Source organism: Aspergillus affinis (genome assembly GCF_023601865.1).
Source record: "Aspergillus affinis strain CMG 70 chromosome Unknown NODE_41_length_255467_cov_85_872513, whole genome shotgun sequence".
NCBI classification, from domain to species: Eukaryota; Fungi; Ascomycota; class Eurotiomycetes; order Eurotiales; family Aspergillaceae; genus Aspergillus; species Aspergillus affinis.
The window spans coordinates 44,252-61,651 of record NW_026515822.1 but is presented as its reverse complement, the minus strand read 5'-3'; the positions used below and the strand labels follow the sequence as shown (position 1 = coordinate 61,651).

The 17,400-nt window shown below is 52.3% G+C and overlaps 5 protein-coding genes across 5 annotated transcripts; 3 read left to right on the top strand and 2 right to left on the bottom strand.

Moving 5' to 3' along the window:
• Nucleotides 1-1,033: 1,033 nt before the first annotated feature.
• KD926_007277 (ubiquitin-binding TORC1 subunit KOG1) lies at nucleotides 1,034-5,688 on the top strand (the record flags this gene model as incomplete). The annotated part of the gene is made up of 5 exons (XM_053100116.1): nucleotides 1,034-1,516; nucleotides 1,585-4,637; nucleotides 4,689-5,022; nucleotides 5,084-5,421; nucleotides 5,499-5,688. The coding sequence occupies 5 exons, from the start codon at nucleotides 1,034-1,036 to the stop codon at nucleotides 5,686-5,688; spliced, it is 4,398 nt and encodes a 1,465-aa protein (XP_052956147.1).
• Nucleotides 5,689-6,407: 719 nt separating this feature from the next.
• On the bottom strand, nucleotides 6,408-9,825 carry KD926_007276 (uncharacterized protein; the record flags this gene model as incomplete). Its single annotated transcript, XM_053100115.1, has 3 exons — nucleotides 6,408-8,511; nucleotides 9,296-9,695; nucleotides 9,753-9,825. 3 exons carry the CDS (start codon nucleotides 9,823-9,825, stop codon nucleotides 6,408-6,410), a joined length of 2,577 nt encoding a protein of 858 aa, XP_052956146.1.
• A 1,362-nt stretch (nucleotides 9,826-11,187) lies between these two features.
• Nucleotides 11,188-13,830, top strand: KD926_007275 (PA and RING finger domain protein; the record flags this gene model as incomplete). The annotated part of the gene is made up of 2 exons (XM_053100114.1): nucleotides 11,188-13,427; nucleotides 13,491-13,830. The coding sequence occupies 2 exons, from the start codon at nucleotides 11,188-11,190 to the stop codon at nucleotides 13,828-13,830; spliced, it is 2,580 nt and encodes an 859-aa protein (XP_052956145.1).
• Nucleotides 13,831-14,383: 553 nt separating this feature from the next.
• Nucleotides 14,384-15,329, top strand: KD926_007274 (EI24 domain-containing protein; the record flags this gene model as incomplete). Its single annotated transcript, XM_053100113.1, has 2 exons — nucleotides 14,384-15,066; nucleotides 15,194-15,329. The coding sequence occupies 2 exons, from the start codon at nucleotides 14,384-14,386 to the stop codon at nucleotides 15,327-15,329; spliced, it is 819 nt and encodes a 272-aa protein (XP_052956144.1).
• Nucleotides 15,330-15,719: 390 nt separating this feature from the next.
• KD926_007273 (leucine-rich repeat domain-containing protein) lies at nucleotides 15,720-17,337 on the bottom strand (the record flags this gene model as incomplete). The annotated part of the gene is made up of 2 exons (XM_053100112.1): nucleotides 15,720-16,698; nucleotides 16,769-17,337. 2 exons carry the CDS (start codon nucleotides 17,335-17,337, stop codon nucleotides 15,720-15,722), a joined length of 1,548 nt encoding a protein of 515 aa, XP_052956143.1.
• Nucleotides 17,338-17,400: the final 63 nt, after the last annotated feature.

The following is a 17,400-nucleotide window of genomic DNA, read 5'->3' as shown; positions in this document are numbered from 1 at the left end:
GTTCTGTCGGTTGGCAGTGAATTGCAGTCGATAAAAGAACTACTGTGTAGATCGTTGAAGGCTCATAGCAAATTGGGCCAACCCTAGCCCTCTTAGGAGCTTATGGTTAACACCGCAATCAACTAATGGGCATTGATGCTGAAAAGAGATGACGGCCCTTTTTCCGTTAGCTCAGAGTTCTGACGCGACCTGCGCCGTAGAGAAAGTACCAAGGGTTGAGGTTGGACTGAGTATTCTAGGTCTTCTTCACCACTACTTCTACTCCCTCGCCGAGTTGACCGTCAAGAGGATGAAACAGATCTATAAGATATACCGCACGATAAGAGCTACACATGAATCGGAACTCTGTTGGGTTGCATTCGCCTCGAATATGCAGGTGTTGGTAGAATACGCTATTCCGATTGTTATGAAACATCAGAAAACGGATGATATTACCTGTTCTGGAGTTCGGGATAGCTTCATCACCGTCGACCAGGCTGGTCACGAGGGGACTGGAGGTGAAGACTGATGTAATGGCACAAGACGTGGAGATTCCGGAACCCGGAGCTACCAATATCCCGGCGTTCCATGCCAAGACATCACCGGCCAAAGCTCCTGGACGACGCTTTTACTATCGGAAGACATCGACAATTCCCGCGCTTTGAGACTGCGGGGTTGAGTCAGACAGTTAGAACTCTTCTCGTGTTGATAGTTCTCTGATAATCTCTTATTTGATCTCATTTATCGCAAAGACAGACATTTCTGGAACCTCGAAAGGCCCCGAGATCACGGACGGCAGAGCCTCATGATTGGGTATGCTGGTCAGGCTTGTTCTCACTGCACGCACGCTGTGATATGATTCTTGATTAGGTGAGAACATACAGGTGGATGTGCATCCGCCCCACAACATGAGCCTTTTCTATAGTCTATCGTGACTACAGATTCTCTCTTGCAGCTTGAATGAGGGACCATCTAATCCATTTACCTTAGACATCCGTTCTTTTCCCATGACGACACTCTTCCTCTCCTGCATGAATATGACGGTCTCTGTACAATGAAGGACCCCAGAGTTACCATGAACGAGAATTCCACAATGAAACCACAGGCTTCCAGTGCTCAGGCCGAGCCCCATTCTGAACCTAGAAGGAATCCGACCAAGTCCGTTCGCGTTGCTTTCGGCCCGGACCTGGAAACCCATATCCCTCCGCGCGATAGATCCCCCGCTCCCACGACGTCCCATCACCGATCATTTACCACCGTCGAACACAAACCACCCCCGTTGACTACTCCGCCCGGCAGACCAACCAGCTCGTCGGGCGAGAATTCAGCCATCATCGATTCCGCTCCTCGATTGACTTCGGATCGGGCCTCAGATTCCGCTCGGCCAACAGCTGCCTTGAAAAGAGCAAAGAGTGACTATGGACCTAGGGTGGGCTTCGAAAGATCCGCTTTTGGGGATGACGAGGAGGATTTTGCTATGAGACACGGATGGCAGGAGGAGTATACGTCGAGCGAATATCTCAAAATACTCCACTCGGTGAGTGAAATCACCATTTGACTAGCTGCCTCTGCGCATTCTTTGCTGATGAACCTGGGACTCTACAGAATTTCTACATGTATTTCACCGAGAAGCGCCACGAGACTGATGGTATTCCAAGGGACCCCGTCGGTAGCTGGCCAAGTCAAGACTGGCGTATGAAGGACCGGCTGAAAACAGTTTCTGCTGCGTTGGCTATATGCTTAAACATCGGCGTTGACCCCCCTGATGTGGTAAAGACGAACCCGACAGCGAAACTGGAATGCTGGGTTGACCCAACGTCCACTACCGGTGGCGGCCAGACTAAGATCATGGAGCAGATAGGGAAGAAGCTGCAGGAGCAGTATGAGACTCTCAGTTTGCGGACAAGGTACAAACAGTATTTGGATCCTTCCGTCGATGAGACCAAGAAGTTCTGCATATCGCTGCGACGAAATGCTAAGGACGAGAGAGTCCTCTTTCACTACAACGGCCATGGTGTTCCTCTTCCTACCCAATCGGGCGAGATCTGGGTGTTCAACAAGAATTACACGCAGTATATTCCCGTGTCTTTGTACGATTTGCAATCCTGGCTTGCTGGTCCTAGCCTTTTTGTTTTCGACGTATCGCATGCAGGGAACATCGTCCAAAATTTCCACACTTTCGTCGAAAAGCATGAGAAGGAGAACACCGAAGCCAAGAAGCGAGATCCCAACGTCATTGTTCAAAGCTACGGCGATTGTATAATTCTCGCGGCCTGCCAAAAGAGCGAGTCCTTGCCGACCAACCCAGATCTTCCCGCTGATCTCTTCACATGTTGCTTGACTACACCGATCGATATCGCTCTACGGTTCTTCATCCTCCAAAATCCCTTGCAATCCAATTTCTCTATCGATGACTTTAGAGTCCCAGGCCGTCTACAGGATCGCAGAAGTCCTCTTGGAGAGCTTAATTGGATTTTTACAGCAATCACCGACACCATTGCATGGAATACCCTTCCGCGAACCCTGTTCAAGAAGCTGTTCCGCCAGGACTTGATGGTCGCTGCTCTCTTTCGGAATTTCTTGCTCAGTGAACGGATCATGCGTACATACAAGTGCCATCCGATCTCATCTCCAGAACTTCCAGAGACGCACCATCATCCTCTGTGGAAAAGCTGGGATCTGGCTGTCGAGATGGTCTTGTCCCAACTTCCGGCCTTGATTGAAAACGACGAAGGTCGCAAGCACTATGACTACCAGCATTCGTCTTTCTTTGCTGAACAACTCACTGCCTTTGAGGTCTATCTATCGTCGGGACCGACGGAAAAGAACCCCCCGGATCAGCTGCCTATTGTCTTGCAGGTTCTTCTGAGCCAGGCCCACAGACTAAGAGCATTGATCTTGCTCAGCAAATTCCTCGATCTGGGTCCTTGGGCGGTTCATCTGGCGTTAAGCATTGGTATCTTCCCTTACGTCGTTAAGCTTTTACAGTCTGCAGCCCAGGAACTCAAGCCTGTGATGGTGTTCATCTGGGCTAGGATCATGGCGGTTGACCATACCGTCCAAAACGACCTATTGAAGGACAATGGAATTCATTATTTCATTTCTATTCTCAACCCCTCTTCACCGATCCCAGTGGGCAATGCCAGCGAACACCGAGCAATGTGCGCGTTCATCGTGTCGATCTTCTGCAAAAACTATCCCCAGGGACAGAATGTGTGTCTCTCCGCCGAACTGTTTGATTCTTGTCTGAGGCACTTGATGGACGTTGAGAATCCTTTGCTGCGGCAGTGGTCCTGTCTATGCATAAGTATGCTCTGGTCCGATTTCCCCGAGGCCAAATGGATGGGAATCCGATGCGCTGCCCCTGCGCGGCTCTGCGAGCTTAATTTCGACCCTGTGCCGGAGGTCCGAGCTGCGATGTTACACGCCGTCACTACGTTTTTGGGCATCCCAGATTTGACGGACCAGGTCGCCCAAATTGAAGAGTCCTTAGCCATGGCGGTCCTCCCTATGTCATCGGATGGCAGCGTTCTTGTTCGAAAGGAGCTGTTGGTGTTCTTCTCAACCTTTGTTAGACGTTATCAGAACAAGTTTCTGGTTGCTGCTTATGAAGAATTCCAAGATGAGAAGAAAAATCTCATTTCGAAATTGGAACAAGCAGGTATCGGGGCCTACTACCCGGAAGAACCCATCAATGGGTCGACTGATGACTCGTCGAAATCGAAATCGAAATCGCAGACTTTGTCTCGCAACACCACGTTTGGCACAATTTGGAAGCAGTTACTCATTCTTTCCGTTGATCCCCACCCAGACATAGCCCAGGATGGCAGCATGATTATTGATTACATTCATATAGCTCTCTTGCAGTCCCCTATGGCTTCCATAACTGATAAGCTTCGAACCGAAATAATGGAGCTATCAAGCCGAGTGCCACAGAAGCAGCATGTTCGAGAACGACCTGAGTCAAAGGCCGCACCGCCCCCCACACCACAGTCTCATGCCCCTCCCAAGCCGGAAGGCTATCTCTCACTTAGTCTCAGACGGACGGCCAGCGTTGCTGCCTCGCTCAAGAATCTTGCCTTCGGTGGATCTTCCCAAACTGAACCGCAGTCATCACAGCCCCCGACGTCACCTAAAAGCCGCATGCCTATCACTCCTCGAGGAAGGGCGCCCCCAGAATGGACCCGACCACCGGAAGTGAACGATCAAGTCGCCCCTGCTACAGCGTATCATCAAGCCCCTACTCCCACGTCCCGAGGGTTCGAGTCTAAAGATCTTACGACTGCCCCAACTATTCCCCTGATGAGCAGATTCCTAGATTGGTCCACAGAGGTAATCCCAGAATCACTCCACCTAATCAGCGAGCAATACAACGAAATATATGAGCGTTTTCTCACCCATATCCAGTACTTCCGGGAACCCCAAATGAAACCCAATGAGCCCGACGAGCCCGGTAGCGCGGATTACAACGAGCGACTCTGGAGACGGAGCCGCAACGAGAAGATCATCACGGAAACCCAACCACTCAAGGGCAAAGCAGGAACAAGCCGATGGGATAGCTCCATGGCTCTTCTCACGAACAACAGCCAACCCCTGAAGATGTGTTTTCACCAGTTCGAGGATCATATCGCAGTCGCGGATGATAGGGACACGATTGCGTAAGTGGGATGATTTGCAAACTAATGGTACTTACTAACACCTTTGAACAGTATTTGGGACTGGCAGAGACATAAGCGCCTGAATTGGTTCTCTAATCGCAACCCCCCAGGGTCGAAGATCAACGAAGTTCGCTACATCAATGAGGACGACCAAGCACTTCTGATGACAGGTTCTTCCGACGGTGTCCTCAAAGTATTCCGCAACTACGAATCTTCACAGGATGTTGAGATCGTGACGGCATTTAGAGCGTTGCCTGAGCTTATTCCAAGCAATCGGAATGCCGGCCTTGTCCTTGACTGGCAACAGGGTCAAGGTAAAGCATTGGTTGCCGGCGATGTGAAAGTAATTCGTGTGTGGAACGCCGCCACGGAAGTGTGCACCAACGTACGTTTCCTCCCTTTCCCCTCAATGAATTGCGTTTAACAGCCCCTAACATTCTTTATAGGATATCCCAGCTCGTTCAGGTTCCTGCATCACGTCCTTGACTTCAGATCAAGTGGCAGGTAACATTTTCGTTGCAGGATTTGGTGACGGTGCCGTCCGAGTTTTCGACCAGCGTCTGAAACCCACGACTTCTATGGTCAAGGTGTGGCGCGAACACAAGCAATGGATCACCAATGTCCACATGCAACGGGGTGGCTTAAGGGAGTTGGTGTCCGGCAGTCGTAACGGTGAGATCCGACTCTGGGATCTCCGAATGGACGATCCCATCTCTACCATCTATGCTACTCGAGATACTCTCCGCACGTTAAGCGTCCACGAACATGCCCCGGTCTTCATGGTGTAAGTTATGTCATTCATCCTCATGCATAACTCCCCCTCCTGAGCGAACATTTTGATTAATCATGACCGAACCACAGAGGCACAAACCGCCACGAAGTCAGAACATTCAACAATCACGGTTCCCACCTCTCCTCCTTCGAGCCCTACTCGAGCTTCCTGCATCATAATCGCTCATCCCCCATCGCCAGCACCGCATTCCACCCTCACCGCACCATCCTCGCCTGCTCCGCTCTTAATGATAATCATATAAACCTGGTGCATTGTTAGGTTAGACTGGAGGTGCCATTACCCTTTTTTTTTCTCCCTTTAATGCTGTCTCGCCCTTTTCCTTCCTTGTTCTTGTTTCTTGTTTCCCCAAACTTATTCCCTCGATATCGCAAGACTGTGAGATATGATCATTCTGGCAGATATTTGCTTCGCACGGCGCTTTGGGTAATTCGAGCCTGCTCTCATGTAACCTTTTCTATTTTTTTTTCCCTCCCCCTTCTGATGACGATATCAAATTTATTTTACCTTATATTTTTTGTTTCTTGGCGCAGGATAAATTTTAACTTCGCCCTGTTTGTGTTAGCACGCTGGCGCTACATGTGGCCCTTTTTCTTTCTTTTTGCTGTGTTACTGCTGAGTTGTGGCTTGTGTATGGTAGGGTAAGTGCGATGTTGTTATTGCGTGCGGTCAGACAGATAGGATTTAATTGATCGTTTATACAAATTTGGCGGGGGTAAATTGTTGAGTAGGTGTATGACAGTGGATGGGATTGAGTGCCTATCTACTGGTAATCGATACTTGGACAGCACGGGTCAGGAGCTCAGATTCACGAACTGAATTTATGTACCTAGCAGGCTTTCACCATGGGGAGAAATTGAAAGTAAAACATATCAAGCAGGTAAATTATTATTTATCTGGAATGCACCCTCAACGCCCCAATCGGTGTTCCATAGTCCCACGCCTATTTAGCTTCTGCTAGTACCGTTGTAGCTTGCTCTCTATGCCTTGTAACCTGGAGACACTAGTCCTGTGGTTTTATCCGACTGTCTGCTCCCGTCAGACAAGACACGTCCTAGAGGAAACCTCCAATAGCTAACGGAGGGGTCTCGATCGAAATAACTGCGCCGTCTGGCGAAACTAGTAGCCCTGTCAAAGGTATTTTCTCCCTCGAAAGCTGGTAAATTCATCGAATGATTCTGGTTACACTCTGAGAAGTGTGAATGGAGATTCACAATCACGTTCCCCAAAAGCAGGTTCATTTGCTTTGCGGTGGTGCCATCGGCTCCCGTGAGCCGTTCGATTCTTTCAGCGTGGTTTTGGGCAATGACGGCGACTTGCTGGCGAAGATATTCCTCTCCTCGAGGGTCTGTGTGAAACCAAGCGGTTGTCTCGTCAGCTCGGGTTCCCGTCAGAATAGGATTTTCTGTATACATCAATTCTCCGGCTATGAAATGGTTCACGGTTGGCTTGGGAAGCCCGGGAGGAGGTTGCAAGACTTTGCCCGTGTCTGTGGTTTGGAGTCCCGTATGAGGTTGATCATAGTTCTTTTTCAGCTTATCACCGGTGTACTCGATGGGGGTAATCGTTCTCAACAGTGGAACTTCGGTAACTGTCGACTCGCAGAGTGATTGCAATGTCCCGTGTTCTGAATGGGAGCGACGGTCTGTTGACAACTTTCTGTGTGAGTCACTGGCATACTCGCCCAGTTTAGCTGCAAGCAAGGCCAAATCATCAGATTGAACACGCGATCCCGAAGTCTCGCATGGCAGAGACTCCTTTGGTTCGACGAAAGGATCAGGGAGTGCCGTTTGTTTGATACGCGATAAAGGAATTTGGGTATTTTTATCGAGAAACCGGGCAGCTTCTACGTTTGCTTTATCTTTCTCTGATAGCCCGAGGGCGCTTGCTCCTGAGAGCCCGGTGCCCGATGCAATTGAAGCCAAGGCACGTGTCGGTAGCTGGGCCCGAGATGTGGACTTATGAGGTCGAAATTCCGTGGAGCACCTATATGTGTCTGAAAGAGACTCCTCCTGCGGAACGGCCGTCGGCATAGTCCCTGACCGTATGACGGCATAATCCTTATAGCGCTCCTGTGGTGACTTCTCGGCCGATGGTGCCTCGCAAGATCCGGCGCTCTCGTAGGCAGAGCGTTGAAGACGCACCGAGCCGTAAGGGGATTGGTTTTCAGGCCGATCAAAACTAGCTCGATAAAGATGAAGCGACGATTCTGGAACGTGTTCACTTCGGGACATAACATTGTGACTGGCTGCCCTGAGCTGCTGTGCACTCAAAGAAGATTCTTTGGCGATGGGATGCGCCTCCACTGACAACACATCCTGTTCTGAGAGGCGATGGCTGTTATTCTTCAAGAATGGGCTCTCAGAGACATAGCTGCGTTCCTGGGACCGCGATAAGTAATAAGAGCCAACGTCCTCAGCGTAGTTGAGAGGGTTCTGCTGATGATGCCCTTCTGCCCTTCTTTGCCATTCCTGTTCGCCGATCTCTTCTGCCGAATGATAGCTACGCTCCTGTGAAAAGATGCGAGAAGGTACCGGATCTTCTCTGCAGGGAGCCAAGCTATACTTTCCGTTGCTTATGCGATGAGCGACTGGGAACTGAGTGTCATATGTGTCCTGGCCAGTTTCACACAAGCCTGTGGCTAGTGAAGGTGCTTCTGGTTTGCTTTCGGAAGCCATCTGTTCCATGAAAGCCTTCACGGCTCGGCCAGATTTAGTTCGTGAGTTTGCTTTCGTATAAAGTTGACTCAAGGCGATTGGTCTGGATGACGCGAGTTCTCCAAAGTCTCCTAGCTCATTATGCGCCGTATGACTTATAGAGGGGTTGGGTGTCTCAGACTGGCTCTTACTCATCGAATAGAAGCTGTTCCTCATTGTGACTGGTTCACTTCGACCTTCGCTTATTTGAGGCACAGACGAAGAGTCTCTGGGCGAGCGGACCTTGTCGTGATGAAAGCTATTGAGTTTTAGGGGGGGTTCAGTTGGAGTCAGGCAGATTGGAGTATCAAGCACAATAGGAGGAGATCCGGCCTGGGAAGAGGGGCTGTTGGCGTTAAACTGCGCTGCTCCAATCGATGAAAGGGGCCTAGGAGAGGACAGAAAATAAGGACTAGGGGGCTGGGCAAGGAATGATATAGATTAGAGCTTTGCAGAGCGGAATGGGCCATGGAGAGGCAGAAACAAGGTTTCTTTGAGGGAACTGACCTGAAAGGTATTTTCCTTATCTGGCCGTTCACTGGGAGATTCCGTCACAATGGGCACATCGTGATGAAGCAGACTGAGCGATGGTTGGTACCCCAGTGGAGCTCGTCCTGGATGAAGGCTCTCAATGGTCACGGTGGTTTTCTTCTTTCGAGTTCTCCTTCCTGGTGATATGAAGAAGAATGAACCCACAATTCACTTTTACTCACAGAAGAACTACAGGAGAGGGGAGTACTCACGGCGGCGATGATATCTTTTTGGCTCCACCTCATCCGACATGGCAATGCTGCACGGACATCAACCCTGGTAGGAGAGCAACCATGGAGGGGGAGAGACAAACAGATATACAGAGAAGAGAGAGAGAGAGAGAGAGAGAGAGACGGAGAGAGAGAGAGAGGAAGGAAGCAGGAGACATCGCGTGACAGTCTGGTCGCGCCTTCCCAATTTGTTGTACTGTTCAGCACAGGAGTCCCCGCTAATCTTCTTACGGCGATAGAACGAAGTGCAGGCGAAGATTTTAGAAAAGAAAGTCAATTCAGAACAATTTACCCTGCCCATTAAGTCCCCAAAGTTCCCAGTCATCAAGCCATATCACCACATCAATCACGTATTAAACAGTCACCCCGAGAGGAAAGATACAGTGCAAAAACTCATTGACGACCATTTACCATTGGGTCCGCTGCTGTTGCGTACCTCCGGCGATATGGCGAGGATTCGGCTCCATTTGGGATCCCAGTTTGGAGGCGTCGTGGTATTGACCCGAGCCCGGCTGAGGGTTGTAGCTGCTGCCCCCCGGTTCGCTGCCACTAAAGCCTTGTCTATAATTGCCGGCGCCAGGTTGGGAAGCATAGTCCGCGGTGTCCGAACGGCTTCCAGAGGGATTGGATCTTCCATAGTCGCCCGTGCCGGAGCCGTACTGACCGGCAGCCGGCTGAGATCCATACTCAGTCGGGCCCTGGTGGCCGGCATCACCAGTTCCGAAGGCATGTTCCTTTGAGCCGTAGTTACCGGCGCTTGGGTTCGATCCAGAGGCGCCAGTAACCGAGCTATCGCCTTGCTGACGCTTGCCTAGAGGATATTATTAAGAATCCCAGAGTTGACGACGACACGCAGGTGAGATCGTACTGGAATCCTTGGACTCCTTGCCGTGATGATGACCGGTCACGGCATCCTTGACCTTGTGCAAGAGGTTAGACATGGTCCGGCGTTAGTAGTAGTGGTAGTAATAGATCAAGATACAGATGGAACAGAAGCGACGGAAGATGCGTAGCAACGACACAGGTCAATTGAGCTGTTATGGCGTTCTATGGGTTTTATCTGATCTTGGGCCCATCAGCTCTGTGCAAGGGGGAGTCATGACGTGTGGGTGTCATAATGCAAGAGCTACTCTGTACGTTGACCGTTCCCACGGCACCAGCCACATTAGACTTGCCGCCAACAAGCTGCCCCGCCGAGCTCCATTTATTGCCCCATCATCCCATGGATCCTCAAGGGCCACCGCGGTTGAGCGATTGAACGTGGTGCGATCAACCGATGATCGGGACAACACCCACTGGTGCCAAGGGGATCACCCCTAAGATCGACCTTCCAAGAGGGGATGCTTCGTATAGGATAATAGGATTAGGGAGAGTGGGATCGGATCATCAAACCGAGGGAAGCATCTACGGAGTATACCGTAATCATAGTGGGACTTATCAGTTTGAGCGAAGCATGACGGATCGGTTGATGTAGTGCACACTGAGTATGTATATTGTATACACAGCATGTGGTGCTTCCATGCATGCAGCCCGCTGTAATGATGTATAGAAAATCAAACAAAAGAATTAACAGACAAAAACAAAAACAGGGGTGGGGCCGATGACAGCATGATCGGTGGGGGTCATACGGACCATTACCCTTGATAACTTTTGAACAGGTTGTGCTTCCAGCGAAGCACGATAGTATTCATCAACCGGACAGTTTGGCCGAGTGGTTATACTCTGGTACGGAAGGTAGTTATCCTCACAGGAATGACTTGCAAGGATGGAATGGAAAGTCTGTTATATTTCAGGAAGTAGAGAGAAATCCATCTGATGACTTGACCATCGCAGGGAATGTGATCCCCTGATTTCGTTGCCTGAGCGTCATCCGGCCAATCCTGAGGCCGCCCCGGATCCCGTGACTCCCCGGGGCGAGGCAGGCAGGCAGCTGCTGGGTTCTTGGCTGCTCGTTAACTCATCCTTCTTGGTCCCTCTCTCCGTCTCTCCGTCTCCCCGTCTCCCTCTCAACTTCCTTCCCCTCCCACTCCATATGACTCTCTTCGATCTCTTTCCCCTCCTCATTCCCCGTCTTGGGCGGTGTCCCCAGTTCTCGTTTTAGTCGAGTACTTTTTCTTCTCGTTTCTTTTTCTTTCCTCTCTCATCTCGGGTTTTTGGCTCTCCTCTCGATGAGCGCCCGCCCCCCAATTCCCTCGACTCGGCCGTTTGATTGGTCATAAGACACCGATTTTGAGACTCGCTGGAATCCCTCCTTTGTGTTGGGCAGGGCCGTCCTGATTCTCATATTTCATCTCGCCTTAATTATGCGATTCCCACGCTTGATCCTCATTGTTTTCTGTTTCATCTTCTTCCCCATCTTCGTCACCTTCTTTTCGGCTCTGACATCATCACCGAGCCTGGCCACGCCTAGTTCGTTCGCCGGCCGAGCGACTGGCTTGCACGCCCTCTTCTCCTTCAACGTCCCTTCCTCCCTTTTTCCTCCCTCCGCCATCATCAGCCTCACCGATGACAATTCTACTTTCTTCCTGGCCAGACCCGCCGCGTTTGGCCCCCTCCTGCCCGAGAAGGGCCTCAGCGGCCAACTATGGGTCGGCAGTGGTTTCGGTGAGAGGACCGCGGCTGGAGCCGAAGGTGAACTAGGCTGTTCGGATATCCCTGGGTGGGGCGAGGGTGAAACCCATCACAAGCAAGATAAGACGATGACGACGAACCCCGATAGCCCGATCGGGAAATCTGTGCCTGCCGCGGGAACCGAACCCGCGACCGCGCAGGACTCGCCGCAGGACTCCGATCCTCAACGGGATCCCCATGACGAAGGTTCTCCGGCGACGAATGACGGCACCGACGATCATCTTCACCACCCTCTCCCGGAATCTCGGGTGGTGGGCGCAGGCGCGCCGAAGCAGCACGGAGACAACCGCCAGACTCGACAAACGGCTCATGCCGACATTCAGTCCCTGCAGGAGAGTGCGGAAATTACCGGCAAGGTGGTCCTGTTGAGTCGGGGTGGATGCGGTTTCTTGGAGAAGGTCAAGTGGGTGCAACGGCGTGGAGGTATCGCTTTGATCGTTGGGGATGACACCCGGGGAGGCAGTCTCGTCACAATGTACGCGCGCGGAGATACTTCGAATGTGACCATTCCTGCCTTATTCACCTCGCACACCACAGCCCAGCTACTGTCGTCTTTGATTCCTTCCCAGACTGGGGAAGATTTGGCCCTCGAGGACGGTGCGGGAGCGTCGCGCACGCGACTGACCGGCCATTACGCTGAAAAGCAGCGACCACCAACGACTACCACTTCGACCGCTATCACATCCCCTACGTCCACACCTCATGTCATGCCCCAAGAGTCCCAGGCTCCTACGGTACACCAACCGGGGGTCTTCCACGGCCTGATGTCCTTATTTGGCCTCGGAAACAACCATGCTGGCAGTGTATCGGAGAACAGTCGACGTCCACCCAGTAGTGGAAACATTAACTGGATTTCCGTGGACCATTTCGATGATCAGGAGCCGCCCCAGGATGACGTTGACTATGGCCATGGTCGCACGAGCGTCGCCGATGACCGCAGACGATCCGAGACCGGTTCCGATGCCATGGATGGCGATGGGTTTGTCATCGGCGTGCAGGACTGGCGAGATCCCGATCTGATGTCACCGCGGAGCAGTTCTATTCCGTCACCGAGCGGCATCCCGGAGTCGGAGCGCACGAAATTGCAGTCTGCTGCCGATGGTAGCTCACGCTCTGTAGCGGCCACCCTGAAAGGCGGCAGCATCACGCCAGGAAGCGGCGAGTACCGCACCTTCGAACGATCCACCGTGGACAGGGCGACATATGTCCAAGACAACCAGAAACCGGGCTCTGGTAAGACAGGGAGCTCGGTACAGAGCAGAGGCTGGTTTGCGAGACACTTCTCGTGGGCGAAGAACAGGGAGCAGGACTCCAGTCGATCTTCGACGCATAACAGCCGAGAAACCCGAAAATTGCGTGAGCGGGATGCAGGGGCTACTTCGCATCCCCAGGGCATGTCGACCCTCGAGCATGAGGGCTTGTGGATTACATTGACGCCAACGAGCATGTCTACGAGCCCGTTTTTCGATACCCTGCTCGTTCTTGTCGTCAGCCCGTTGCTAACGTTGACAATCGTCTATGCTCTTCTTTTGCTGCGATCTCGCATTCGACGAAGACGTTGGAGAGCCCCGAAATCGCTTGTCGATCGACTTCCCGTGAGAACCTACCACACCATTAGCTCTTCTTCTTCCCCGGCGAGCTCCCGCAGGTCTGCTAGCCCGGGTCCCGTCTCGCCAACATCTCCCCTGTTAGGTACGAAGGCTCGCTCGGAGATTGCAAGGGCCTCGGACAATAATGCGTCATCGAATGTGGAAACCCCGCTTCGGAAAGAACCGCAGTCTTCGTCTACCTTGTGGCGCCGCAAATACACTGGACGACAGGTTGAGTGTGTTGTCTGCCTGGAGGAATATGTCGACGGACAAAGCAGGGTTATGAGCCTGCCTTGCGGGCATGAATTCCATGCCGAGTGCATGTAAGTTGCGATGCCCCAGCATTGATCGGCAATTTACGGATTCGCTAACGGCTTGACTACTAGCACCCCTTGGCTGACTACTCGCCGACGTACGTGTCCCATTTGTAAGGGTGATGTCGTTCGGTCCATGTCTCAGAACAAAGGCACCGAACAAGCGGACGAGCATGATCAGCACCAACTTGGATCCCACCAAAGTGCTTCATCTGCTCCCGTTTTGATCACTGCGATCAGCGAAGACGAGATGTCGGACCCTGAGCGCCACGCCGGGTCAGACACCGGACTTGTCGAAGAGCATGCTTCGTCGGCGCCCCCGCCAGGCTGGAGAAATTATGCCGCTCTCAGCTTTTCCGCCCTCAGTGGCGATACGATCTGGCATCCAAACCGGAATGAAAACGATAGATAGCCTCTCTTTTCCCTTCTCATTTGTGTCTCTCTGTTTTCTTTTCATATCGTTGCCTCTAAGGCATGGGGTTCTTGTGTTGCTTTAGGGACTTGTTCTTAGTGGTTTGAAAATGGCCTGCATTAGCGATTTTTTTTTTTTTGAAGACATCATCATATCGAATTTGGCTGGCGTTCAGGTAGGAATCGTGGGTGTGCAGGCGCAGGACAAGACCAGTGAAGTGAATTGGCTATGCGAGGCGGGGGTCAATTGACTCTGTGATCATTTCGAATTGTCTTCGATCTAGCGAGCGCTCATGAAGCCCATCACTTCACTTCTTACTTGTTTTCTTCTTTTTATATCCTCATGGAAGACGCTGTATATTAATTAAAACTGCCAAATGGACCGACGGCCACCACGGGTTGTGACGTCATTGTGCATCGTGTATGGGCCTTATCGATTAGGAGAAAAAAGAGATCGCCAACTGTCCATCTCTAGACCTCTCGACCTCCACTGCGTACTCTACCCATCAGCATCTACTAACCGTGTAGTGCGTACACACACGGCCCTCCAAACCATGGCCACCCAACTCTGGAATTTCATCCTCGCGGAGATCCAGAAATTCCGCAGCACAGCCAAAGATGTCGTCTTATCGCGCACCTGGTGGTACCCATTCCAAGGGCTGATCTACCTCTCAACCCACGAGCCCCTCCGCCGTCCCTTTCTCTCTCGACTCGGCCAAACCGTCACCCTGGGCGTCGGCATCACCACCGGCATGTTCTTCTTCACCTACCTACCCCAAACGGCACTCCTGAGCCTGACCAACGGCCCCTGGGCCCCTATCTCCGCCGCCCTGCTCGTGATCTCCGAATCCGCGTCCCTAACCACCTTCGTCGCCCGCTCGTGGTCCCTCCGCGACGACCTCACGGATACCTTCGACGCGACGCTTCTGGAAAAAGGTTCCGACGATCTCGTCGCGGAGGGACGACATGTCCAGCCCCGTGCGAGCGGGAGGGATGTGGTGAGACGGCTTGGGAAGATGGTGAAGGAGCCCGCTGAGAGGTTGAGGCCGCAGGCGCTGCTCAATGCGGTGATCTTGTTGCCGTTGAATCTTGTGCCGGTGGTTGGGACGGCGGTTTATGTGTGGTTGCAGGGTCAGAGGGCGGGGCCGTTGGTTCATAAAAGGTTTTTCCAGTTGAAGGGGTGGGATGATCGCAGGGTTGAGGAGTGGGTGAGGAGGAATAGGGCTGGGTATACCGGGTATGTTTTCTTTCTTTCCCCTCCTTCCTTGCTGGGAGCTCGTTCTGGCGCAGTATGATGGGTCTTTTCTGGATGGGTTGTCTCCAAAGCGAGCTTCTTTGCTAATGAGTGTCTCTGAATGATGTAGGTTCGGTATCGCTGCTATTTCGCTCGAGATGGTACCGTTCTTGTCGCTGGTGTTCGCGTTCAGTAACACCGTTGGGGCGGCGCTGTGGGCTGCGGATTTGGAGAGGGAAGGGGAGAATAAATCCTCGGGTATCTGATGGAGTGGTGAAGTGTGATAATTTGTACTTATATCATATCAAAGGTATAGAGTTGGGATCGCTATATGCGGATATTGATACTGACTTGCCCGCTAATTATCAGCTGTATTCTAGTATTTCTTAATCGAAGCTTTGAATGCTATTGCTACTATTCAGGCATCTCAGGACAAGTGCTTGCTTGGTTTCATGAACGGCTGACACTCGGACATGTCATGATTAAATAAACAGCTAAATAATCTATATGCATGAATTGGTACTCATACAAGTCTTACTACATACATGCAAGTCAACAAAAACCAGTATGCCAATAAGATAATGGACGCGTATAATATATCCATGTAATGCATCTGTACAACGTACACCACCACGACTGTCATGTCGACCCCTTTACTACTCCGAATCCATTGATCGAGGGTCCACCTCGGCTGGCTGGATGTCCTCCGCCGCAGGGACGCACAGCGGGCTGCACCCCAATCGACGGAATGGGAGAGGCCGGAGTGTCTCGCCCGGGCACCGCGGCCCCTTCAGCCCGTTCTCGTACGTGCTGCAATCCCACCATTCTATCCACTCAGTGCGAGCGATCACAAAGCTCCGGTGACACACCGAGCAGGATCGTCCGCCGCCGTCCCGTACGGCTCTCGCCTGTCGGAGGAGCCGGAGGATGAGTTCCGGGTAGTCCTCCATTTCCGAGTCGGGGATCTGGTCGAAGAACGGGGATTTGTTGAAAGAAAGTAGAGACACTTCGCGCAGGGAAGGTACCCGGGACTCGGACTCCGGCTCGGTTGGTCTGTTCATGTACAGGTTGTTGGTTTGACCCTCTCCGACCGGCAGGCCCTCCATGTTAAATCGACGCACGCGGCCGGTAGCCACATGGATTGGGGCCCAGGCTTCTTCCGGCGCGGGCCCTTGATACTCACAGAGCTTCAGAGCTCCCTGGGGAGAGTCTGGGTCTGTTCCCTCGGGCGAATGCCATTGGGCAATGTCGGCCTCCTCGATCTGCAGCAAAGGATTTGGCCGGACTGTCAAGTGCTTCAAGTCGCCTTTCTTGATCAGCCATAGGAATTCCCAGGGAAGACACTTGAGGCGGTTGACCGAAAGATTTACTTCTTGTAGCATGGTCAATCTCCTGACCGCCGGAGGAATTTCAGTCAGCTTGTTATTCCGCAGACTGAGCACTCTAAGCGAGTCTAGCTCGAACAGCTCGCCGGATACGGCCGTGAGCGAGTTTCCCGCCAGAAAAAGGCGCAGAAACGGCTCGAGTGAGCTATAAACCTCTTCGGAGATCGGAGGCTCCTTTATAGTAGGCAGCTTTGTAAGATGTTGCAAGGGTCGCAACAAGCCCCAAGGGATTGTGCGCAAATAGCCACTACTGCAAAGGCCCGTTCGTTAGCTTTGCTCAAGTAGAAAGAACCAACTGATCCTCACGCGGAAATCCCTACCTTAGATCAACACTGTCTTGCCCCTTTTCCAGACAATCATTAACAATGGCCCGCGCCAGTTGATGCTCCCTCGACTCTTCCGACCTGAGGAAGGGAGCACGTTGCTGCGTCGTCATCATCTGCGCCAGAGGCGTCAGACCTAATCCCGAAGTCTTCGTATCTTTCAACAAATCCTCCCCCCAAGCCGACGCATCTTCCGAGGGCAGCAGCGAATCGGCACCGGATTCATCGCTACCCATCCACACTCCACTATCGACCATGCGCTTGTCTTTGAAATCCGCCCGCTTTCGCTTCGGATCCTTCACCATCTCCCCCCACCACGTGCCTCGGTATCGTCGTTTCCGACTCCCCGAAGCCACGGGCGCATTGTAGTTCTCTAGCCCGGAGGCGGGAATGTCGTCGCTCGAAAAGAACGCGGGGTCACTGGAGGGTTGACTGGAACGGTCATCGAAGCGCGATAGCTGGTATGTTTTGCGAAAGGAGCCGGCACCGGAGGAGGCGGGGGGCGCCTTCGTTGGAGAGCGGTGGCGGATGCGAGGCGGGGGAGGTAGAGGGATCTCGTTCTCCATGGTGGAATTAGTGTCGCGAAGACCTGGGCTAAAGACAATGAACGCGGAATACTGTGATTTCGA